This window comes from Daphnia pulex, chromosome 12, assembly GCF_021134715.1.
Source record: "Daphnia pulex isolate KAP4 chromosome 12, ASM2113471v1".
Taxonomy (NCBI): domain Eukaryota; kingdom Metazoa; phylum Arthropoda; class Branchiopoda; order Diplostraca; family Daphniidae; genus Daphnia; species Daphnia pulex.
The window spans coordinates 1,050,256-1,072,263 of record NC_060028.1 but is presented as its reverse complement, the minus strand read 5'-3'; the positions used below and the strand labels follow the sequence as shown (position 1 = coordinate 1,072,263).

Sequence of the window (22,008 nt, the reverse complement as noted above, 5' to 3'; positions counted from 1 at the left end):
GGCCTTGTATTTGATTGTATTATTTCGTAGATTATTTTGAAATGTATAGATGTGTAGAGTTGAAATGCTTGTGAGGAGAAATTGAATCTAGGAGCCAGGGCAGGAGCTGGTTGAATGACGGCTCGTTACGTCATTTGACAGCATAGTTTCCACCTTACATCAATTACTGGAATAAGGGCGGGCGAAAAAGGGACTCGATCCTATACATCTCCTAGCTGTCCCTTACATGGTAAATATCCAGCACTCCTCCGTAGTAGTAGTCTATACGGCTCCTATATATATATATGTGTGTGTGTTCCTTTCCATATCATTTGCATGTCAAAGGGAGAGGAGGCAGACAGCCAGAAAGTGGAAAGAGAGAAACTGCTATGGGGAGACGGAGCCCAGCATCCCCCATGTTTCTGGGTGCTGGGCCAGAATAGGAGCCAGCAGCCAACACAGGGGCTGTGGCGCAGGAGCCACATCAGCCAAAAGGAGCCCAAAGGGCGTGAAGGAAAACTATCCCGAGAGACGCATCAAAAGAGCTCCTGCGCCAGGATCCTGATGTATGAGACTTCTTCTTCTTTTTTCTTTCTATCGTTTCTCTCACTCGGCTCCTAGTCCTCGGGGAACGTTTCAAATATACAAGAACAGAAACTGTACAGACTTTAGGAGCCGCACACAAGTTAAGTATATATGGTTTTGAAGGGGGTGAATATGTATATACAGGAGGAGCAGTCAAAAAAGAGGAAATCCAATTTTAAAATTATGGGTGGATGTGTGGGTGGTGGTGGTGGGGGGCTATTAAAATGAGAAATTTCCTACGCGGCTCCTATAGAAGGGTGGAGGGGGGGAGAGATAGGAGATTAAACTGCACGTACTTTATATCATGGGCTTTAGAATTATAAATGACCTCCTATTGAACGCGTAATGAACGATATAATGCCTATAGCTCTTTAGATCCGGTTGATTTATTTCCACAATAGAACACATCGAGCTCTATTTAGATTGATTCGATTTGAAATTTTTACGAGGCCTATATCTATATAAAATTCTATGCCATTTTTTGTTGCATATAAGAACATTTTTTTTTTTTTCCTTTTGCTGGCCGATGGCGGGGCCCAATCGGCTTATAAATTCTCCTTGGCGCATCAGGAGCCTGCGAGACATCGGCTCTGCAAACGGTAGGATCGACTGATGGACTGTTTTGCATGATCCGCAGCGTCGATATTATTATTATGACGATATCACAAGAGGAAGAAGAAGAAGAGATCCTCTTTTTTAAAAAAATTTATTATTTCATTCCCCGTCGAGATATTATGCAGATATTTTCTAGACAGTGAGAAAAGCACCGCGTGAAAATCGACAGACTTTCTTAGCAAAAGTCGAAAGAAGATTTTTCCGATGTCTGACTTGAATTTAAATCAAATTTTATTCATTCGTGTTTATTATATGCGAGTCAATTTAAAAAAGGTTGACAAGTCTACGACGGTGGTTATTGCGTGTTATTAGTGGGTGTGGTGTTGTGCGGTGAAACGGGGAGAGATGAAGGCAAATCAGGCTTTTCACGAGAGATTGAGTTTAACTAACCGTGAACATGAAATCCCCCCTCCTCTTCACAATATCTAACTGTGTGGTGGACTTATTGCGCCATCGTTACGCTTCCGTGATTTATTGGACACGTTGCGGTCAGCGCCACCTAGTAGCCATTTTACGAATTTTATTTATTTTCACCGCTAGATGGCTCTGCACGTGGTGGAAAATGGAAACAAAATTTCTTCTGCTTCTTCACGTGTTTACGACAAGACGACAGTTGAAGCAGTTCCCAAGATAATTTTAGACAATTAAGCGGGAAAAATGGCTTCACTCAGAAATGCTTTCAAGACAAATAAAGCCCACAGGGAAAGACATCAGGTAAGATTCCAAATTTTCGATGTAATGCCAAGATTCTGGATTCAAATGAAATGAATGTTGAATTTCCTCACAGCCTGAAGCCCGAGCTCACTTGGGTGTCTTGGAGAAAAAGAAAGACTATCGCGAAAGGGCCAAGTAAGTTTTGGCATTATCTTTACTTTTGTTTGCCTGCTCTGTTAAATGCATTCGTTCCCACAGGGACTTTAACAACAAGAAAGCAGCGTTAAAGGGACTCCACAGACGGGTGCTGGACAAGAATCCGGATGAGTTCTACTTTCACATGATCAGGTCCCGCATGGAGGATGGTGAGCACATTGACACACCAAAGGAGGAAGAATGCACTCCAGAGCAACTCAAGTTGATGCAGACTCAGGACCTGAAATACATTTCACACAAACGTCTGGTAGAGTCCAGAAAGATTGACAAGCTTCAGTCCCAGCTTCACCTCATTGATGCAGAAAAATCAAACAATCATGTGTTTTTCGTCGACACAAAAGAAGAAGGTAAAACAACTCAATCTATTCCAAGTCAAAATGATTTTAAATATGTGTGTTTGTTTGCAGCTAAAAATCTTGATGTCGCCGAGAGACTTCAAACACATCCATCTCTTCTTTCGAGAAAATCCAATCGTCCAAAGCTTGAAGACTTGAAAAAGATGGATCTCAGCAAAATGTTGACCAATGAAACAGCTGAGGTAAAATGCTTTTATTGTTGTGCTTGTGATATTTTGATAAATTCCCTTTTGATGGCAGAATGTGGCTGAGGAGCGAATGAAATCTTACCGCCAACTCGAGAAAAGAATCGCCCGTGAGAAGCAACTGATGGTTGCCCAGCAGAAAATGGAACTCAAGAAAATGCTTAGAGTATGACAAATTGATTCGACAAAACTTAAAGAAATGTAATTTAATCGACCCTTTTTATTTATAGGGAAAAAGCGATACGAAGCCAGTTCGAATTACACCTGGTACAAAGAGCACAGCGCCGATTTACAAGTGGAAAGCTGAACGAAAACGATGAATTCGGGGTATTTTGACACGGATTTTTAAGGATGTAATTCTGACTGCTCTTTGGCTCTTTGATACAATTCCACCAGGTCCAAAGCATCTTTGATTTTTTTCTTCTGTTCCAACTCCCTCTGACATGCTCCAATCAGGTACTCCACTTCAGTCTGTGGTATGCCAATGTTTTGATGGCTGGTGAAGGAGGAAACCACATCCAGTTCTTCTTCGCTGAGCAGAGCAATACACCCAGGACTTCGCACAAGCTTTTGCAGGATTTTCACAGGGTTGTAGTTGGAGTTCTCCGTTCCTGGGCAGTCAGTCACATCAAATGCAGGGATAGGGGGATTCCACTGGTTGTTGGATGGAAGAATCATCAGCTTGGTGTTGTTGTCTAGGAACAATAGGTATTCATCCTCCAAAACTTCTGTCCCATCTTCTTCCAGTACAATTTGGATATTTTCTGAGCCCAAGTTGAAAAGTGTTCTAGCTAAATTGAAGGGAAAAGTTCGTTAGACTCAAAACATATCTTAAAACTAACGACTAATACCTTTTTGCATCAACTCTTCCATGCTTCCCGCCACAGCACCTTTTTTGATTCTTCGGTCTTGACTGACGAGTTTGAAAGGTTTCTTGTTTGCATCCATGACCAACTGGCAAAGAGAATCCGGGAACTGTTAAATCTAATTCTACTGATCTCCAGTTAGAAACAAGAAAGCACTACCGATATTATACCCAAATTGACAGGGCGACTGACAACATACAAACGAAATTTAAACAAACGTAGCAGACGACAAGTCTGTCTTAGTAATCGATACAACTTTGAATCGATATTTCAAGAAGTGATTTGAAATTCAATTGCAAAATTAAGGCAAAATGTATTTCTTGCTCTGTTTTTTTATCGACCATTTGGCTTTCCCAGGAGAAAAGTAAGTACCAATTCCACGACGGACAGGTGAAGGCCAAGAAAACCACAGGTAAGAAATTGAAGGTCATCAGTCATCACCATCACCATCCTCGACCATCATGTGTAAATATAGCCTCTTAATCCGACAAGTACGTATACAGTTACAAAATTGATTGTCACCATCATCTCCCAGTGGTTTTGATTTGATAAAATAAGTGCCGCTGGTCATCTCCCAGTTGTTTCAACATTTTCTTTATTCATTCTTCTCCCAGGGTTCATCCGACCGTGCAAATAATAGCTGCTGAGTCCAGTTTTTCAAGTCCAGTTTCATCGCTCTTTTTACAAGAGTAAGAAGTAAGAGATATGGAGGCCTCAAGCACATTTCATTTCATCACAAGTAAGTCATATTCTATGATTACTGCAGTACCTAATAAATCTCACGAGTTCCAATTTCTTATTTTTTTGTCCCGGATAGTTGTTATTATTTGGTTGATGACCGAAAGAGCTCTGGCTGCTTCAGTCTCGCCAGTAGCCACCAGCAAGGCTACAACCAGCGTCTACCGGAATGAAATGATAGATCGACTGGCCTGTCCGCCGGATAATGGCCAACATGAGCCAGTCAACCGAGTGAATACGTCGCAGCGTCTGGAAATGTTAAGAAAGGCCATGACTTTGTCCAAAGTCGACGCTTACATCGTTACAGGAGACGACGAGCATCAGGTATTCCACTCAGAGCGCAAACGGTCTACCCAGTCTGCCCCAACATGTTATGATTGTTTTTGACGATTGATTTGATACTCCATATTTTTTTTGTGGCTTGTTCCATTAACAGACAGAACTCATTTCTCCCGACAAAGACAGGCGGCAATTTGTCTCCGGCTTTACGGGCAGTTCGGGGACAGCTGTCGTGACAGACAAACGAGCCGTTTTATGGACAGACGGCCGCTACTATCTGCAGGCCAATCTGCAACTGGATTGCCAGTGGACCCTCATGCAACCCGGAGACGACAAGGTTTGCCGTTTTTTTTTAATATTCAATGTAAATTTGTTTTTTCCCACATCGCCAAAAAGAGAATGCGGAGTTAATTTTGTCGATGATTTCGTCTTCATCGTGCGCAGGTAACGGAGATTAGCCATTGGCTAAAGTCCGCCCTGTCACCGGGTGATCGAGTGGCGGCCGATCCGAAATTGGTCAGTTTCGATCTTTGGCTCCAATGGCGAAACGATCTAGGTATAAAGTATAGGAAACTCTGCACAGGTGTTGTGCGTCTGTTGGGACATCCACTTTTTCGTTCGGCAACATCCCAGCAGATTGCCTTAACAATATTACCTTTGTTAAAGTTTTCACCTATTCATGTGAGCTGCTATTAAAACCTTATTTCCCCTTCTGTCTGGGTTTTTCCCCCCACCTCTCTGTCTCTCTCTCCCGGTTATGCAGCCGTCAGCGACATTTGGCTGGATGCTTTGCCAACCAATCTTGTCGACGACGTCTGGAACGACGCCAAAATCGAAAGCTCTAATAAACCGACATGCAGCAGCAACAGCAGCAGCAGCAACGCTAAACCAAGACCCGCTTATGTTCACGACGTTGCCTTCGCTGGTATGTAGTTGGCTATATTTATTGTGCACTCTATCTCGGTCATATAATTTATACGTCTACCTTATAGAAAAAAGATAGGGAGGCCATTGAGTTCGTTTGATGTTTTTTAAAAAAGTCCATCTCGTTATTGAAATGATTTTCTTTTTCTTTTAATTTTTGCAGGTCAATTGTGGCAAGACAAAGTGGGTGCGGTGCGGAAGGAGTTGATGACCCAAAAGGTCGACGCGGTGGTTGTGACGACGCTGGACGAGATCGCCTGGTTGCTCAACGTACGTGGCTCCGATGTAGCCAACAGCCCGCTGGTGGAGGGCTACGTCTTTTTATCGTTGGATCGGATTGTGCTCTTTATCCAGCCGGAGAAAGTCACGGGGACGATCCGGGAGCACTTGAACAGCGACCGCTGTCAAGAGGAACCTATTTGTGTCGAGTGCGTTGGTTTGATTATACAGACAACAGAAACGCGTTGGGCGTTCCGTCTCTTTGCTGATCCCAACTTTGGCTTGTTTGGAATTCCTTTTTAAAATTAACCTTTGTTGACAGAGTCAGAGCCTACGAAGCCGTTTTCAAAGACTTGGCTGTTTTGGCACAAAATGTCAGTTCGGTCCTCCTTCCATCAACATACGCCTACAGCGGTGGAGTCAGTTTCGCCATCTACGAAACGGTAAACTCCAATTCAATTTGCCCCTTTTTGGTCCTGCGTCTTTTTGAGTAAAAAATGTTGTTTCCCGACAGATTCCGGCGGACAAGAGACGGACGTCACCTTCGCCACTGATTTTATTGAAAGCGACGAAAAATGCAGTTGAAGTGGAAGGAATGAGAAACGCCCACCTGAAAGACGCCGTGGCCCTTTGTGATTTTATTTCACTGCTCCAAGAACAGGTTCCACTCGAATTCTATTTTTGGTTTTCTTGTTTTTTCTTTTCCTCTGATTGAATTGGACATGTCCTTTTAAAGGTGCAAGAGGGCAAGGAGCAATGGGACGAGTTGAAAGTGGTGCACACCTTGGACGAGTATCGCGCCCAGCAGGACTTGAATCGAGGGCCCAGTTTCAGTACGATCGCCGCATTTGGACCCAACGGCGCCGTCATCCATTACAGGCCATCGGTGGAAACCAATCGGGTCATTGACAATTCCTCGTTTTTGCTCATCGACTCTGGTGGCCAATATCTCGGTGCGTCATCCAGTTTGGGCTGTTGCGGCCCGAGATGATGGATTCGTTTTGATATGTGACGTCTTGTATTTCTTGTAGATGGAACGACGGATGTGACTCGAACGTTCCATTTTGGACGAGCCACGCAACTCCAAAAGGAAATTTACACTCGAGTCTTGATGGGAGCCATTGATCTGGCCACACTGGTTTTTCCGGACTCGATTGATGACACCCGGATCGATGTTATAGCTCGTCAACACCTTTACAGCGCTGGACTGGACTACCTTCACGGAACGGGCCACGGAATCGGCTCCTTTCTGAACGTTCACGAAAGTGCGTGTCCTTTTGAATCCAATTTTAATTCCCTTTCATCATCTATTCTTTTAACAGGTCCAATTCAACTGCGAATCAACAGCAAAGAGCCGCACAAATTCCAGCCCAATTTCTTTTTCTCGGACGGTAATATTTTGCTTTCACCATTGACCCCGCTAAACATTTTCACTTGGTTATATTTGCAGAACCGGGTTATTACTTGGCCGACGAGTACGGAATCCGATTGGAAACGATCCTGCGCGTCGTCGACCTAAACATGACGGTATATTAAACACACACACGCGATTGCGGTTTTGTTTACCTAACGATTCGTCTTCGTTTGTTACTTTTGTTGTTTTTCTTTTCGGCTGTTGCGTCGGGTGGGTCACTGATGGATGACAACAAATGGCAAAACAACAGGAGGGCGGCGGGAATAGATTCCTTGGCTTCGAGCCTGTGACGATGGTTCCGTTCGAGAGCGACTTGATTCTAGCCGACATGATGACCTCCAAACAAGTGAGTCCCCTCAAAAACGCCCATCATCACCTCTACATAACCCATCATCTTTTTCTGATGTGTACCTTTCTCTTTTTCTTTCTTGCCCAGTCAAGCCAAACTAAACAATCGACTGGAGAGAATTGCCATTTTTATCTCGTAATATTTTGTTGGGTTTCCCATTTTGTTTTCCCGTGTCTAGATGAAGTGGCTGAACGATTACCACCAACTGGTCCGGCAGAATGTCGTCGCCGAGTTGCAACGACGACAACAACAAAACCCGCCAGGGAAAACATCCGCCACTTCCTCCAAAACAAGCGGATGCTTGCCCTGGCTCCTGTCCAAAACTCGTCCGCTACCCCTTTGAGATATTCCCCCCCAGCATCGCATTCGACACGCTTCTTTCTTAGAACTATCTCATTTTTAACCAAGTAACCGAAAATTTCGCTTATTACTTTTACATTCGATCCGCTTTTTTTTTCTTTTTGCTCAAGAAATCCTGACGGATGGAGTCGTTCACATTCCCGACATTCTCCGTTCAAGACAATTGGTTACTCCCGAAAATACATCGTCTGAATATTTATATTTGAAAAAGAAGAACAAGAAAAAAGTGGCTGCAAATGTCTATACACTCGATGGTCGAGATATCTCAACATATTACAAGAGTTATGGCTGGTGGATGTGTGTGTAACCCCCTGGAGCAGAGGTCGATAAATCCTCCGACCAGTATAAAAACAAGGCTTGATTCTTTTTTAAAATAAGGAAAAAAGAGGCGTATTGAGTATCTCAACATTTTGTATACTACATCTGCGAAAGAAGAAAGAAGAGTGCTGGTGGAGGGGTGGAGGAAATATATATGCAGATTGGCATCGCAAAAGTTACGAAAAAAGAAAAAAAACGACAACGCCCCCCTGTAATGCGGTACACGCACGAACGCGCTATATTACCGGAGATTAGAAAATACGCAGAAAATGTTTTTTTACTTTTTCTTGTTCACAACGATCCACACGGCGACCGCGCCCATTTCGCAGAGCTCTGAATAGTCGAATTTCCCCCTGCCATTGATTGAATGCCCAGAGACAATCGTCCCAATCTAAAGAAGAACACGAAACTTGAACAATCGAATCAAGAAACAAAACTTGAAAAAATCCCCCCACTAAACGAAATTTGAAAATAGAAGAAGAAGAAGACAAAAACTATCTAAATTTAGATGTATTTATTGAGGTATGGAGCGTTGGGAGCCGATGACCGAAATTAGACGGCGGGCGCTGCAGTTTGTTATATAAGGGAGAAAAAAAGAGGGGGGGTTGGGTGAAGGAAGGAGTGAGAGATGAAGAAACACGCAAAGAGAGAAGCCCTAGTCATGGGAGGGATTGAATACACATGACGAGCCGCTGCTGTTGGTCCCGAAGGCTCAGTGAGGCGCCAGCAGCTCGCACATCATCATCATCATCTGCCACCAACGTGTTCTCTCTGCTCTTTTGTCAAAAAACGTGTCGAAAAAGTCGTGCGGGAAAAAAAACAGCATTTGCATTTTGTTTTTCTCTTTCAACGTGTTTCGAGTGGCGTCATCTTTCATGCCTCGTCATTCTTCATCGACAATCGACTGAACACTTTTCTCTACTTCTTCAAAAATTCAACGCAAAATGTTTCGTGCGCAATTTCTCGTCCTCTTCATCCTCTACGGTAGGACAAAATTTACTTTTTAAATATTTCTTCTTATTCGCTTATCCCATTGGACATTACCGGATGTTTGCTTTAGAAAAATAATTCAAAAAACAATGGCGCGTAAATCATTTTGACTTCCGATCGCCGCTACTCGCAGGATTTGAAAAATTTCTATTTTTAGCGCCACCGCTACTTTTATTTTCAAAAACATTTTGTCGTGAGGGGAAAAAAATGTCGAACCGACAAAATTCACTCCGGTGGAGAAATGTTTCTCCCGCGATTAGATGTGTAGCGCGTCAGACATTCCCGAAATTTTGAATCAAGGTGGGAAATCATCAAAAATGATATCAACATTTGTTGTAACTTGTAGCAACGAGAGACAGTTGGCAGATGGAAATTCTAGACTTTGCAGATCCATCACTCGGCCTTGGGGATGTGTGCTGGTGTTGTCTGAAAAACTCGTTAGCGAACAGATAGGGAACAGTAACCCAACCAAAAATAAAAGAAAAAAGGAGTGCACTTTTATAGGTGATGAGTCACTCCGCCAAACCCATGCATCTTGTAAGAATTCCCCAGAAAATCTCAAAAAAGATAATCGAGTTGATGGTTTTTGGTGTACACCTTGTAACACACACTGGCAGTCGGCATAGTTAGAAAAAAGGTCGACCACACATGCTGAACTAAAAGACAACTATTTCCCCATGAAGAATCTCCTCCTTTTAAATTTGTGTGTGTGTGCTATGCCGCCAACGTTGGCTTTTTATGTTGATGTCGGCGTGTCACTGGACGCCCCCGTACGGCGCCTATTTTTAAAAAGACGCCCAAAAGGCTATTAACGCCACATCAGATTTGATACGGCAGCATCTGGTTGAGAATTTTTTCTTTTTTAAATAGCGACGAAAGGCGTTTGGATGATGGCGGCAAGCGGTGGCGGCGGCGGTGGACGCATCACGCCCGATCGACTGGGTTGCCTGGACGGCATCGTCCAGGAGCAGCAGCCCATCAACCGCGTCAATACGACGCTGCGGCTGCAGCAGCTGCGGGTCGCCATGTCGGCCACCAAATTGGTCAGAGGAGCCCCGCTCAAGGCCTACATCATCACCAGTGACGACGAGCATCAGGTAAATCAAAATGATTTGCAAATATCCATTCAATTGATTAATTGTATACGCGGGATAATAATTTATGCCTAATCAATGGCTGACGGGCCTCGGGGAATCCGTTATGATGGAATAATAATGTCAGCCGTATTTAGTAATTCAAAACACCCATATTTTGAACCTATCATACAGCCCTGGGGGGGAGTTTCCTTGTCAGCGTAACGAGGAATCTTTGTGAGTTGTTGGTTGAGCATCTTATGTGATGTTTGGGTTGGACACGTTTCAAACTTTCCCGCTCAAAACTGATGGCTGTTTCAGGAATGTCGGACAAAATTTGACGCGATTCATGTTCTCGTGTTTACCTTGTTGATGTTGTTGTTGTTTGTGCAGACTGAAATGGTTTCCCCGAGCGACAGGAGACGCCAGTACGTGACGGGTTTCACGGGAAGCGCCGGAACGGCGGTCGTGACGCTCAATTCGGCCGCTCTCTGGGTGGACGGCCGCTATCACCTGCAGGCCGACCAGCAACTCGACTGCCAATGGATCGTCATGAAATCTGGTCAGGAACAAGTGCCCAGCATCAGCGAGTGGCTCAAATCGGTTCTCTCTTCCGGCGACCGCGTCGGGGCCGATCCCAAATTAGTTAGCGCCGATCAGTGGCTTGAATGGCGCTCTGAACTCGGTAACTTTTTCAAATTCAATCAACTCATCTTTAATTCAGAATATGTCTAATTTTGTTTTCTTTCTGATTTTAGCCGAAAGCGGAATCAAACTGGATGCGATTCAGGCCAATTTAGTCGACTCGATTTGGAACGAGGACAACGGAAGACCCAAGCCCAATCCTCGTCCCGCCTTTATTCACGACATTGTTCACGCAGGTTTTTAACAGATTTTTTAAAAAACCTTTTTAAAAACATAAAAACTGTGAAATGAATAGAAATGTTTTGGTTTGGGTGGCACAGGCCAGTCGTGGCAGGAGAAGGTGGGCGTGGTGCGAAACGAGTTGAAGGAGCTCGGCCTTGACGGAATTGTCGTGACGGCCCTGGACGAAATCGCCTGGCTGCTGAATCTGCGCGGGGCCGACGTGCCTTACAGTCCGCTGGTCAAGAGCTACGCCTACGTGTCCCTGCATCAAGTCGTCCTCTTCGTCGAGCCGCTCAAATTGAAAGTGGCGCCCATCAGGGAGCACCTGGACAGCGATCGCTGTCCCCGGGAGCAGTCCGTTGACCTTTGCGTCGAGTAAGTTGCGCGCAATTTCTTTTATTTTTCATTCCTTCCATCGGCGCTTTTTTTTTAAAAAACGTCGGATGCAACGAGGGTGTGTCAAAAGCCTCTGGCCATCGTCCCTGATAAGGCGACTCTGCTGTTATTTACGGGCCTGTGAAGAAGAAGAGAGAGGGGGGGGGGGGGAATGACATATAAGGTAACGCTCATCATTCATCACAAACGTCACGACGGGGCCGCTAATGACTGTGAAAGTCTCGGCAGAGATTCCTTTTTGTCGATAGCACACGCGGCATAGCCAACAATCCATTTAGCCTTTTTCTCTTTTTATTTTATTTTTATTTTATTTTTGTTGGTTGAGCGGATGGAAAAAAAAAGATGCGCGGTTATTGATTTATATGCACGGCGGCCGCATAGGCTGCGGGCCACGCCCTTCACGCCGGAAGATTTTTTGTTGTGGTTGTTGGTTGTGATGTTGCGGGACTTGTGTTCAAGCGAAACACTCTCGCTTTGTTTTCGGTGATGGACAACAATGAAAAATAATGATGGGGAGGTGCCCCTGTATCTAATCACTCGTCCCATTTACGGATTTTGAAAAGCCATCAATATTTATTCGTTTTTATTGTTATTACTTTGGTGTGTGTGTGTGAATGGATTCCATCGGTGGAACTTAAAGGATAAGGAGATACGAGAATGTATTCACCGATCTGCCTCGTTTAACGGCCAAAGCCAATTCGATCCTTCTTCCGTCCAGATACGCCTACAGCGGCGGAGTCAGTTTCGCCATCTACGAAACGGTAAACTCCAATTCAATTTGCCCCTTTTTGGTCGTCTGTTCTTATTGAGTAAAAAATGTTGTTTCCCGACAGATTCCGGCGGACAAGAGACGGACGTCACCTTCGCCACTGATTTTATTGAAAGCGACGAAAAATGCGGTTGAAGTGGAAGGAATGAGAAACGCCCACCTGAAAGACGCCGTGGCCCTTTGTGATTTTATTTCGCTGCTCCAAGAACAGGTTCCACTCGAATTCTATTTCGGTTTTCTTGTTTTTTCTTTTCCTCTGATTGAATTGGACATGTCCTTTTAAAGGTGCAAGAGGGCAAGGAGCAATGGGACGAGTTGAAAGTGGTGCACAGCTTGGACGAGTATCGCGCCCAGCAGGACTTGAATCGAGGGCCCAGTTTCAGTACGATCGCCGCATTTGGACCCAACGGCGCCGTCATCCACTACAGGCCGTCGGTGGAAACCAATCGGGTCATTGACAATTCCTCGTTTTTGCTCATCGACTCTGGTGGCCAATATCTCGGTGCGTCATCCAGTTTGGGCCGTTGCGGCCCGAGATGATGGATTCGTTTTGATATGTAACGTCTTGTATTTCTTGTAGATGGAACGACGGATGTGACTCGAACGTTCCATTTTGGAAGAGCCACGCAACTCCAAAAGGAAATTTACACTCGAGTCTTGATGGGAGCCATTGATCTGGCCACACTGGTTTTTCCGGACTCGATTGATGACACCCGGATCGATGTTATAGCTCGTCAACACCTTTACAGCGCTGGGCTGGACTACCTTCACGGAACCGGCCATGGAATCGGCTCTTTCCTCAACGTTCACGAAAGTAGCCTATAGGCTATAGCCTACGCCCAAGAATTAAATATTCCTTGTTCAGTCTAAAAACGACTTTTTTCGCAGGTCCCATTCAGATCAGAATTTACGGTAAAGTCGGTCATCATTTCGAAGAAAATTACTTTTTCTCCGACGGTACGTCTTCCTCATTAAATCTGTTCATCTAATACGAGTTGACGCTTATAATTGAAACATGTGAACAGAGCCTGGATTTTACCAGGAAAACGAATACGGCATCCGCTTGGAATCCATTCTGCGAGTCATCCGTAAAACATTCGAGGTATTTTTCAAAATGTTCAGGTCACAGCATTTATCGTTTTGGACGTTTGGTTGCCATGTGAACCCTGCTATTTTATTTATAGCATGAGCGAGACAGCCGCTATTTGGGGTTCGAGGTGGTTTCGTTGGTGCCCTTCGATCCGTACTTGATCGTTCCTGAATTAATGACACATAAACAGGTAATCTATTTCATTATTATTGCTCTATTTCCGTTTACTTTTTGTTTACTTCTTTTTTTGTTGGTTTATTTCCGCAAACAGCTTCACTGGTTGAACCACTACCAGGCCATGGTGAGGATAAAAGTAGGAGAGGAATTGAAACGTCAAAACAGAATGGTACGTTCATCTTTTTACAAGCTTTTATCGTTTGATTTTATACTTGTTCGGATAAAAATGGGTCACCAACTGATGGTTCACGTCATTATCGGGCCATTTGTGTGTGTTTGATATTTTTGCAGCGAGCGTTTTACTGGCTCATGTCCAAAACGCGTCACATCACCGAACCGTGTCACCGGAGTAGGAGCGGAGCCACAGGATCCATCATCAGCACCTCGTCGTTAACTTTTCAATTCATTGCGACCGTTTTAGTTTCCGTCCAGCTGCTGGCCGTCGCCCCATTGATGAGTTAACGCGCGCAACCTTTTTTGCCACTGAATCAGCTGAGTTCAACAAATTTGTTTTGCAAGATGAAATGAATTCAAAACTACGCCATGCATAATCTCGCATCTCCCTGACCGGATCTTTTTTTTTTTTTTTTTTTCAAAGTTATGCACCGAAAATCGCAATTGTTTTTAAATTTGGAAATGTTGTGAGCCCAAACAAGGTTAGAATCTAGTTTAAACGGGGATTGTATTGTCACTCACCAGGTGTATTATATTTTCACTTACTTTTTTTTCTCTTAAATTGAATTTACTACATACCTGTGAATAACCAAATGTGGAATTGCCTTTTTTTATGTTCCATCACAAAAATACTGCACACTGGACAAAACAATTCTAATGGACGAATGTAAAGTTAAATACAGTAAGTTGAGAAATTACTGAAATACTTTGATCAATTAAATTATCCCATTTGATCATTTTCTATTCCAAAACGATGGCGACTACATCTTAGGATAAAATAAGACATTTTCTAACTAATAATATAGGTTACAATATTAACCAGTTACACAGTTACTACACCGTGGAAACTGATAGTTCCGGAGCAGCGGGTGGTTTCGTCCTGAAGAAACGAGATGAAACCAACAGCTCCAATAGAAAGACCAGGAAAGAAAAGCCGCCACCTAGGCCGAGGACAATGAAAGAACTGGTCATGTCGTAAAGAGTCAATTGGCTTTTCTTCGGTCGGTAGGCCTCCCTCGCTAAACACTTGTCGATCGGCTTCAAATACCGCTGGGTAATTCGAGAATAGAGTCCCGTTTCACGCATCGTTTGGAGCCTGTTAAAGTGTCGGATCGGTGAGAAATTTGTCTTAATTCCTTCAAAATGACGTAATGTACCCTCTATTAATTTTGGATAAATGAGGAAAGTTTTTAGCTACGCCGAAACTCCAAACTTGTGAATAATCCAATTCTTTTCCAAAGGTCAATTTGCATTCGCCGCCATGTTCCGCCATGCTCTTGTACACCAGCAACTCCCCAAGTCTCTTGACCTGATGAAACCCAATCAAAAAGATGTAGAATCCATTCTATCAATCTTGTAATGGAAATGAATTGAATCAACTTCGACGTAAGCGCAGCAACCGGAGAGCAGAATTTTTTCAGTTTCTCCGGGTAACGAAAGGAGAAGATCTTCAGGATTCTGTCTGAGCGAGTCGCCGAGGGTTTTCAGCGCACCTATTTTCGAGTTCTACATGTACATTAATTAGTTTTCTTCTTTTTTTTAAATATTTTTCTATAATTTTACTTACCAAAATGATTTCGGCGGATAGGCTTCCTCTTTGGGTGATGATGCGGAGTTTTGTGCTGGCCGCCAGATCGTCAAAGGTGTTGATAACCGATTCGTATTTAGACAAAGAAATGTGGGAGATGAGCGTTCCGGTGTAAGCGTAGACGAGGACGACGGCCATTAGACACCAGGAACCGGCCACGAAACGGAGCGGCAAACGGCTGGATAGCAAATGTCCTCCTAACATGACGATGGTAATTGAATATAACCTTTTTTCTTAAATTATAATTGTCTATTAATTGATTCCTTGACGTCATTTAGGCTGTACCTTGCGTCATGAGAACAATCCAAGGGTACCAGATGTTGTCCCAAATGATTCGCGTGTTACTTTGTACTCGAATGAGTCCGTTCGATCCAGTGGCTTTTGTAATGGCGCTCAAAAATAACCCGGTGGCGACGAAAACCACAATTATCAAATACCACACCTAATTCACCAATAAAGTTTACATTTGGTATAGGAAATGCCGCAAAAATATCCAGAACTATCACACACCGTTGGCTGAAAGGGTTTGATCGGAGCTGAAAATCCATAGTGGATTTGTGGCATCGGCTGGATGATGGCGAAAGTAAAGACGGACACAGCGACGGTATAGTCTATGTGGGTCAAAAGTTCGGCAGTTGGCGAAGAAAGACGTCCATTTAAATCAGCGTTCTTTTAATTGGGTAGGAAATGATACTTCAAAAATTAAATTAATGCAATGCAATTAAATCTTATATGACCTTTAGCAAAAGTTGATCGATCATGGCTGCGTCGACTGATCCTTTGCTCTTCACCATAATTGGCGTGACTTCGACGAAAGAATACCTGGAGGCTCATTTTATTTAGCAAACAATAAGAACATTTAAATATTCCATAATTAAATTTGAAAATCAAACTCACGTAAAATTCCAACTGGCTGACAAAACATCAAAAACATCTTTGGGAAATCCGATGAAGCGGACCAAGCTCTGATTAGCCGGATTGCGGATTATGTTGAAAATCGGCGGTTCCTGTAAAGTATTCAAATTTGAAATTTCAATATTATATATTATAGCTTTAACATAATTTTTCAACTTGAAAACTTACGTGATAGGCGAGGATTCTTACGTGTGCGCCGGTAATAGATTTAGTTATTGCGATTTCCTGGGTGATACTTCCGGCTGCAAAAGCGACAGCTAATAATTTAGCGACAATTAAACCGCGAATGAATAACATGATTTCCCGTTTTTTCACAGCGACGTCTTTCCTCAATAGGTTCCTATTGAAGTATGACAAGTCCAGCTCCTTTATTAGTTCTATATAACTGATGAAGATACGGCATGACTCGCAGCAAATGATGCACGTACGCCAGGAGGGACAAAATGTTAGTTAGACTGACTGGGCTTAGTATCATAAATGAATGAGCATTTGATCAAATGATTAAATAATATTGATATTTCGATCGTTAAACCGTATTATATTGTCTTATTTAACTGTACCTCTCGTTTACTTCATTGCTAATTCTGTTAATAGTTAAATAATTCTTGGTTCCTGGCGAACTATTGATCGCACGTGCCAGACTGAGATTGTTCGGTACGGCGTAGTTCTGTAAGCCATAGACGAAAAAGTGCTTTTGATTGAAGGGCTGTTGTATTATATGATTTTCGATGCCCATCGGATTTTTGGGTCCATCAAATGTATCTATCGAATAAATCAATATCTCATAATAATTTCTATCACGGCTACAAATCGACCTTAAATGCAATAGCTTAACGAAATTGATACAGTCACTACCATTAAGAAGTAAATAACACCACATTGTGGCCAACCTTCTGGATTCGGTTTGGTGTTTGTGTTTATTTTTTAAATATTCGTTTTAAAATTTTAATATCTTTAACACAAGATTTTACTTGCATCTAATGATTTTTTTTCGTTTTATAGAATACCTTATTAGTTAGATAATGCTGAGCTCTCTGAAAGCAATGCCGCCAACATTAAATGTTACTAGGTGCCTAAAAATATGTCTAAAGTAACAGGTAGCGCGATTGTATTCGCGAGGAAAGGAATCCCGCCATTTTTCGCTGAGACACCGAGTGAAATATGCATGTTGCTCAATTTCTTGACATTATTTTTATTTTACATGATTCAAATTAAAAATGGTAATTTTTTCGATTTTTATTTAGATTTCTTAAAGTTTCTGGTTGTAAAATATTTGTGTGAATTAATACGTTATGGAGCCTATAATTTTCACATATTGTGGCATTTTTTAAACAGTCCACCGCAGTGCGCAGGTCAATACAAAAACTCTAAAATTCCTAGAATTCAAATCGTAATTTCCCCCCTTTGTTTCCACGTAAGTCGTTGGATGCCGACCGCTAGATGGTGTGCTGACTCGTTGTGTCGTCGTCAAGCGCATCTTCTGCCCCCTAGTATGCGCGTGGTCACGTGTGATGTAGAGACATGCTACATGCAGGCACATGCAGTAAGTAGAAAAAAAACGAATCAATCACGAACAAAGGAACAACCAATGTTCAAGGTGGTTTAATGTTCATTGCCCTAATTCTTTTACTACATGATTGTGGTCGTTAGTTGAAAACACAAAATCATTGCTGCAATGTTGACTTCTGTACAACAAACCGTAATTGAAGCTAATCCTATAACTTACCCTTTTGGCAATACCCGAAGTAAGAATGTGTTGCAAGACTTCAATTGTGAAGCAGGTGGTTTTAACCTATGCAGTTCATCCTTGAAGGTAACCTTCAGCAGAGTATTCTGTTTGGATAAACTGATAAATAATTTCTGAATTGAACTGTGTGCATTTAGGTTCTCTTTCTGGGTAGTGGTGACCTGAGAAATGCTCTCCAGATTGCAGAAAACGAAAGTTTCAATCACATGCAAATCCATTTAAATGACCTGAATCCATCAGTGGTAGCTCGCAACATCACAATTTTGAAAATAATATCAGCGCCTGATTTCAATCCAGAAGATGAAGAAGACTTTGCTTTCCTTTGGGATGTTTGGTATAATCTTGAATGGCCAGAAGTCACCCATAAGAGATTTCGAGGGGTTTTGAAGGACCTGCTGAATGATTTGTACCCTGAAAATGTCTCAGTTCCAAAAACTAGTCAGGCTGAAATGTTGAAGAAAGTGTGGAGTTCTTGGCTTTCTGTTTCGTCAAAAACTGAATCTGAAGCTAGAGTTTTAATGGAAAAAGTTGGCTTAGAAAGGTAAAATTTGTATTCCAGTTTATAACTAGATTGATGTAGTAAATTATCTTCCTTAATTTTTCAGGAAACTGTTTATTTCTAAACACTGGGAACTTTTGAATCGAGAAGCAATGGAAAACGCGAAAAACTGCGATTCCTTTTCGATGGCCATTGATGATCTAGCTTGTAACTTTGAAGTGTTGGACGATTCGTCGATGCAGAATATCCATGAAGAGGTTAAGCAATATTTTGAAAAAGGTAGCTGTCGACTTGAAAACGATATCAAGATCGTTTGTCTTAATCCAACAATGCTTGACCACGCAACGCTCCGCTGGACACTCCATTATTCCCTGTGCCCATTTGACGGATACATGCCGCTCCTGAAAGAAGAATTGGTCACTTCAATGAAGGACAAGATGATGATACGTTCCTGCCAGAAAATTCTCGAAAACCTACTTTCTTTCTATCGAAGACGCCTCATTGACGGAAAAACCTTTGAATTATTCTTCTACTTGGAGGATGCCATTGAGTTCTGCTATTCCGAAAACGTCAACAAGTTCGACGTCATTGACTGCTCCAACATGGCAGATCATGTTGGGTTAGCGAATTTGATCCTGGCTTGCAGCGGAAAGTTGTCCGATCACCCATCAGCAATGTTGTTCACCAACACTTTAAGATGGTTCGAATTTCAATCTGTCAAGTTTTACCTCGAGAAAGTCCTTTGTTGCCCATTGAGCATGATCCCAACTATTTATGGATTGCGTCTCAAAAGCCGCATCGAACTTGGATTGCCTGAATATGTTGACTTGCGATGCCCAACGTCTCTCCCTGTTGAGGTTTGCTGGCAAAAAGCACCTCCCTTTCGTAACGTTGTCATGTCAGCCTCTCCTGCACTGAGCGAGTTCCTGGATCAACTAGCGAACGTTTGCTTTGATGCCAAGTTTCCTTTACGAATCACTGGTGTCCCTCCCGGAGCCGGATGTGGCATGTTGCTGTATACCCCGCAAACGTTCAGCTACGTAGTTAACTCGATGATTCAACGGCTTGGAGGAGACCATTGGCTGAAGGATGATGTCAGGCCGGCGGAGATGAACCCCAATTTTCAATTGGCTAGACGAACACTTGAAGCTTGGAAAAATGGCCAGAAGATTCTTAAGTTATCCGCAAAGATTCCTTCTTCGTCATGTGACAAGATGGCTTCTCTATCAGGAATTCCAAGCATTCGATTGATACTCCTTCCGAAAGCGAAGCAAGTGAACTGTTGCGACTTTTCTGGACCAGGTGTCCATTTCATCGACAACTTTCAATTGAAACTGGAAAACTTCTCAACCGGATTTGAAGACGCATCAATTTCCTTTCTCCTGATACCTCATCACGGGCTCGAAAAAACTCATCGTGCTATCCTCGTGGATATACTGGATGGATCAGAATGTGTCGTCTTTGATTCGTTTGAATCAGTGCAGGTCGAAGACTGGAGTTTTCCTTTCCCGTTTATTCCTTCAAAAATCCAACCAGAGATTCCCGCTCCTGGAGGATTTCACATAAAGGTCGAAAGTTGCGTCGAGTCCGAAGATCAGTTCCATCTGAAAATCAATGTTATTTTATCCGAATGTGCCTGCGGTGGGTTTCTGAACGTTTTTTTTTTTTTTTTTTTAATTTCTTCGGTTAATGGGCCTTTTTTTTTAGGCTTAAACATCGGAAGAAATCATCAGGCGCCTTGTGAATCCTGCCACGAAATTACTGTGGAACTTAACCAGCCTGGAAATTTCAAGTCGTTTTCGCTGTCATTTCCGTATACTATCCTTGTCGATGAATTCCGGGCTACCTTTTATCTCAAATGCCGCCATCTTTATTTAGTGCTAAAGAAAGCATTGTGGGAACCATGGCCGTGTGAGTACCTACCTGCTGACAATTTGCTCAGCGTCTTAGATCCTGATCAACTAAAACCTTGGAAAGAAGAAGAATCACTCCAACGGTCCTTGAAAACTCACATTATTAGCCAGTTCAACATAAATCATCTGGAGAATACTTCACTAATGGAAAAATTCCCTTTGAATGTTGTTCGACGCGTTATGATTGTTCTGTTTTTGGATCCCTCTCGTCCTCGTTATGTCACCATCCAGCGGGAGAATGCACCATCACCCGACTGGTTCTTTCTAGTCCATCGTCCTGTTTCAACAACTCCGACGGGCAGACCATTCCTTTTGCTTTCGGCTTTTGATTTCCGATTGGCAGAAAAACTTGTTGCAAGCGGCAAATGGTGCCATAAAAAGTTTGTAGAGAATTTAAAGCGAGATTCCTCCGCTAACGAGAAAGTAACAATCATTCCGATTAATACGACTGAAGATTCGCAGCTCTTGAGATTCGTCTTGCGGCTTAACAGACTCAAGATCACACCCAGCACTTGGCAGAAAGAAAACCTTTCGTTGGGAGAAAACAGTCCGTGGATGGCTACATTCGTCTCACCACTTTACAGCGATAACCCACTTTTGGATGTTGAATCTGCTGATGCTTCAAACAGTACCACGAATGACAACAACTGCTGCGCCGCTTGCAAGAAAGTTTCCCAAAGTCTAAAACGCTGCAGCCGTTGCCGAAGCACTGTTTATTGCTGCGAGGAATGCCAACGTCAACACTGGGCTCAGCATAAAATGGATTGCAAGAAAGTTTGATTGGATTCAATGGATGGACTGTTTTAAACGAGTTAACTGAATGTTAGGCTTTCACGTGTTTCCTGTTCGTTTTCAAAACCAAGAGTTGTTTTTCATGTTTTTTAAAAGTGTTTTCAAGCTAATACAACCAAGAACATTTTTGTGTCCGTTTTCGTATGCGGAACGAAAAAGGAAATTAAGCAGTTAAATTGGATTCTAAAGAAAGGTTCCTAGTTGTTCCCGGTGCTGCTTGTTAACAACTTGAGCTGATTTTGTTTGAATGTGTTAATTGACATGATTGTGTTCAATTAACACGACTGGGGTCTCTTCTGGAAGTAACCACAACCCAACTCATTTTTCAAAGTAAAACATTACAGTAAATGTGCTTTTCAACATTCATGTACAGCCACACCCAAGTCTAATTTGTTTTCTAGTTTTTCAGATGTTTCTAGTGTCGTTTATTGTCAAGAGATGTGAAAGTCAGGGAAAAAATCTTGTGCTGTAGTGGGCTAGTACCTACAGAACTCGATTGACACCGCGAGCGTATGGGAATGCAGATCGCAAATGTATTATATAAATTTTTTAATTATTTCAATGATTATCAAAATGCATCTGTCATCTCATAATTGGTATTGTAGAAAACTTGTTGCCGAGGCAAAGCAAACCTTATCGTTTCTTTGACAGTGGCGCCGGAAGCACGGTCAAACCTGTAACCAGTGGACTGAAGGATGGCTACCCAAACATCGCTATGCAAAAACATCAACATGTGTCGGTAACCAGGTAAAAATTAATAAAAAACTGTTAGTGTCTCCGATTCAACCTACATCGTTGTTACGCCGTTATGCTATTTCAATGAGGTTTAACGATTCAGCGCCAATCTGTTCCTAGCGCGAGGTTGCGATTTCGACCAAGAGTTTCGTCGTCTGCGGTCTTCAATCCATGATTCAAAACTCATTACTAGATGTCGCCAGTGTCGCCCATGTTGTTCCTCACC

At 42.8% G+C, this 22,008-nt stretch overlaps 6 protein-coding genes across 8 annotated transcripts; 4 read left to right on the top strand and 2 right to left on the bottom strand.

Moving 5' to 3' along the window:
• The first annotated feature begins 1,733 nt into the window (after positions 1 to 1,733).
• LOC124209157 (probable U3 small nucleolar RNA-associated protein 11) lies at positions 1,734 to 2,996 on the top strand. The gene is made up of 6 exons (XM_046607041.1): positions 1,734 to 1,893; positions 1,967 to 2,028; positions 2,092 to 2,396; positions 2,457 to 2,587; positions 2,646 to 2,756; positions 2,821 to 2,996. Exons 1-6 carry the CDS (start codon positions 1,837 to 1,839, stop codon positions 2,908 to 2,910), a joined length of 756 nt encoding a protein of 251 aa, XP_046462997.1. The 5' UTR covers positions 1,734 to 1,836; the 3' UTR covers positions 2,911 to 2,996.
• Positions 2,793 to 3,673, bottom strand: LOC124209158 (DNA fragmentation factor subunit alpha-like). Its single transcript, XM_046607042.1, has 2 exons — positions 3,442 to 3,673; positions 2,793 to 3,381 (listed from the first exon to the last, which is right to left on the bottom strand). Exons 1-2 carry the CDS (start codon positions 3,536 to 3,538, stop codon positions 2,936 to 2,938), a joined length of 543 nt encoding a protein of 180 aa, XP_046462998.1. The 5' UTR covers positions 3,539 to 3,673; the 3' UTR covers positions 2,793 to 2,935.
• Positions 3,674 to 3,856: 183 nt separating this feature from the next.
• On the top strand, positions 3,857 to 7,938 carry LOC124209155 (xaa-Pro aminopeptidase 1-like). 3 transcript variants are annotated; one of them, XM_046607036.1, is made up of 15 exons: positions 3,857 to 3,947; positions 4,071 to 4,195; positions 4,274 to 4,518; positions 4,631 to 4,810; positions 4,918 to 5,029; positions 5,237 to 5,398; positions 5,561 to 5,825; positions 5,939 to 6,059; positions 6,131 to 6,277; positions 6,353 to 6,569; positions 6,648 to 6,881; positions 6,939 to 7,007; positions 7,067 to 7,143; positions 7,281 to 7,376; positions 7,467 to 7,938. In XM_046607036.1, exons 2-15 carry the CDS (start codon positions 4,162 to 4,164, stop codon positions 7,788 to 7,790), a joined length of 2,283 nt encoding a protein of 760 aa, XP_046462992.1. In that variant the 5' UTR covers positions 3,857 to 3,947; positions 4,071 to 4,161; the 3' UTR covers positions 7,791 to 7,938. The 3 variants fall into 3 exon arrangements, with proteins under 3 accessions (XP_046462992.1, XP_046462994.1, XP_046462995.1); XM_046607038.1 differs by having other exon boundaries at positions 3,902 to 4,195; positions 7,558 to 7,938; XM_046607039.1 differs by lacking the exons at positions 3,857 to 3,947; positions 4,071 to 4,195; positions 4,918 to 5,029 and having other exon boundaries at positions 4,376 to 4,518.
• Positions 7,939 to 8,501: 563 nt separating this feature from the next.
• LOC124209156 (xaa-Pro aminopeptidase 1-like) lies at positions 8,502 to 14,291 on the top strand. Its single transcript, XM_046607040.1, has 14 exons — positions 8,502 to 9,041; positions 9,918 to 10,144; positions 10,514 to 10,805; positions 10,879 to 11,001; positions 11,086 to 11,362; positions 12,024 to 12,144; positions 12,217 to 12,363; positions 12,438 to 12,654; positions 12,733 to 12,966; positions 13,041 to 13,109; positions 13,178 to 13,254; positions 13,337 to 13,432; positions 13,514 to 13,588; positions 13,711 to 14,291. Exons 1-14 carry the CDS (start codon positions 9,002 to 9,004, stop codon positions 13,879 to 13,881), a joined length of 2,166 nt encoding a protein of 721 aa, XP_046462996.1. The 5' UTR covers positions 8,502 to 9,001; the 3' UTR covers positions 13,882 to 14,291.
• Positions 14,292 to 14,427: 136 nt separating this feature from the next.
• Positions 14,428 to 16,393, bottom strand: LOC124209011 (glutamate receptor ionotropic, delta-1-like). The gene is made up of 9 exons (XM_046606881.1): positions 16,265 to 16,393; positions 16,079 to 16,188; positions 15,919 to 16,003; positions 15,692 to 15,850; positions 15,467 to 15,623; positions 15,161 to 15,378; positions 14,974 to 15,099; positions 14,751 to 14,902; positions 14,428 to 14,689 (listed from the first exon to the last, which is right to left on the bottom strand). The coding sequence occupies exons 1-9, from the start codon at positions 16,391 to 16,393 to the stop codon at positions 14,428 to 14,430; spliced, it is 1,398 nt and encodes a 465-aa protein (XP_046462837.1).
• A 1,180-nt stretch (positions 16,394 to 17,573) lies between these two features.
• Positions 17,574 to 21,210, top strand: LOC124209154. The gene is made up of 4 exons (XM_046607035.1): positions 17,574 to 17,909; positions 17,981 to 18,384; positions 18,449 to 19,983; positions 20,050 to 21,210. The coding sequence occupies exons 1-4, from the start codon at positions 17,772 to 17,774 to the stop codon at positions 21,033 to 21,035; spliced, it is 3,063 nt and encodes a 1,020-aa protein (XP_046462991.1). The 5' UTR covers positions 17,574 to 17,771; the 3' UTR covers positions 21,036 to 21,210.
• The last annotated feature ends 798 nt before the right edge of the window (positions 21,211 to 22,008 follow it).

What these genes read in the sequence shown, in the direction of transcription:
- LOC124209158 (XM_046607042.1), bottom strand. Translation starts at nt 3,538, where the DNA reads ATGGATGCAAACAAGAAACCTTTCAAACTCGTCAGTCAAGACCGAAGA. An exon ending in GGAAGAGTTGATGCAAAAAG is followed by an intron (nt 3,382 to 3,441) that starts GTATTAGTCGTT and finishes CCTTCAATTTAG; the next exon opens with CTAGAACACTTTTCAACTTG.
- LOC124209156 (XM_046607040.1), top strand. Translation starts at nt 9,002, where the DNA reads ATGTTTCGTGCGCAATTTCTCGTCCTCTTCATCCTCTACG. An exon ending in TCCGTTGACCTTTGCGTCGA is followed by an intron (nt 11,363 to 12,023) that starts GTAAGTTGCGCG and finishes TGGAACTTAAAG; the next exon opens with GATAAGGAGATACGAGAATG. An exon ending in TTTCCTCAACGTTCACGAAA is followed by an intron (nt 12,967 to 13,040) that starts GTAGCCTATAGG and finishes CTTTTTTCGCAG; the next exon opens with GTCCCATTCAGATCAGAATT.
- LOC124209155 (XM_046607036.1), top strand. Translation starts at nt 4,162, where the DNA reads ATGGAGGCCTCAAGCACATTTCATTTCATCACAA. An exon ending in CTCTGGTGGCCAATATCTCG is followed by an intron (nt 6,570 to 6,647) that starts GTGCGTCATCCA and finishes TATTTCTTGTAG; the next exon opens with ATGGAACGACGGATGTGACT. An exon ending in CTTTCTGAACGTTCACGAAA is followed by an intron (nt 6,882 to 6,938) that starts GTGCGTGTCCTT and finishes TTCTTTTAACAG; the next exon opens with GTCCAATTCAACTGCGAATC.
- LOC124209154 (XM_046607035.1), top strand. Translation starts at nt 17,772, where the DNA reads ATGTTGACTTCTGTACAACAAACCGTAATTGAAGCTAATCCTATAACT. An exon ending in GAAAAAGTTGGCTTAGAAAG is followed by an intron (nt 18,385 to 18,448) that starts GTAAAATTTGTA and finishes TTAATTTTTCAG; the next exon opens with GAAACTGTTTATTTCTAAAC. An exon ending in TTTATCCGAATGTGCCTGCG is followed by an intron (nt 19,984 to 20,049) that starts GTGGGTTTCTGA and finishes CTTTTTTTTTAG; the next exon opens with GCTTAAACATCGGAAGAAAT.
- LOC124209157 (XM_046607041.1), top strand. Translation starts at nt 1,837, where the DNA reads ATGGCTTCACTCAGAAATGCTTTCAAGACAAATAAAGCCCACAGGGAA. An exon ending in CGTCGACACAAAAGAAGAAG is followed by an intron (nt 2,397 to 2,456) that starts GTAAAACAACTC and finishes GTTTGTTTGCAG; the next exon opens with CTAAAAATCTTGATGTCGCC. An exon ending in AACTCAAGAAAATGCTTAGA is followed by an intron (nt 2,757 to 2,820) that starts GTATGACAAATT and finishes TTTTATTTATAG; the next exon opens with GGAAAAAGCGATACGAAGCC.
- LOC124209011 (XM_046606881.1), bottom strand. Translation starts at nt 16,393, where the DNA reads ATGTTATTCATTCGCGGTTTAATTGTCGCTAAATTATTAGCTGTCGCT. An exon ending in TAAGAATCCTCGCCTATCAC is followed by an intron (nt 16,189 to 16,264) that starts GTAAGTTTTCAA and finishes AATACTTTACAG; the next exon opens with GAACCGCCGATTTTCAACAT. An exon ending in TCAAACCCTTTCAGCCAACG is followed by an intron (nt 15,624 to 15,691) that starts GTGTGTGATAGT and finishes TTGGTGAATTAG; the next exon opens with GTGTGGTATTTGATAATTGT.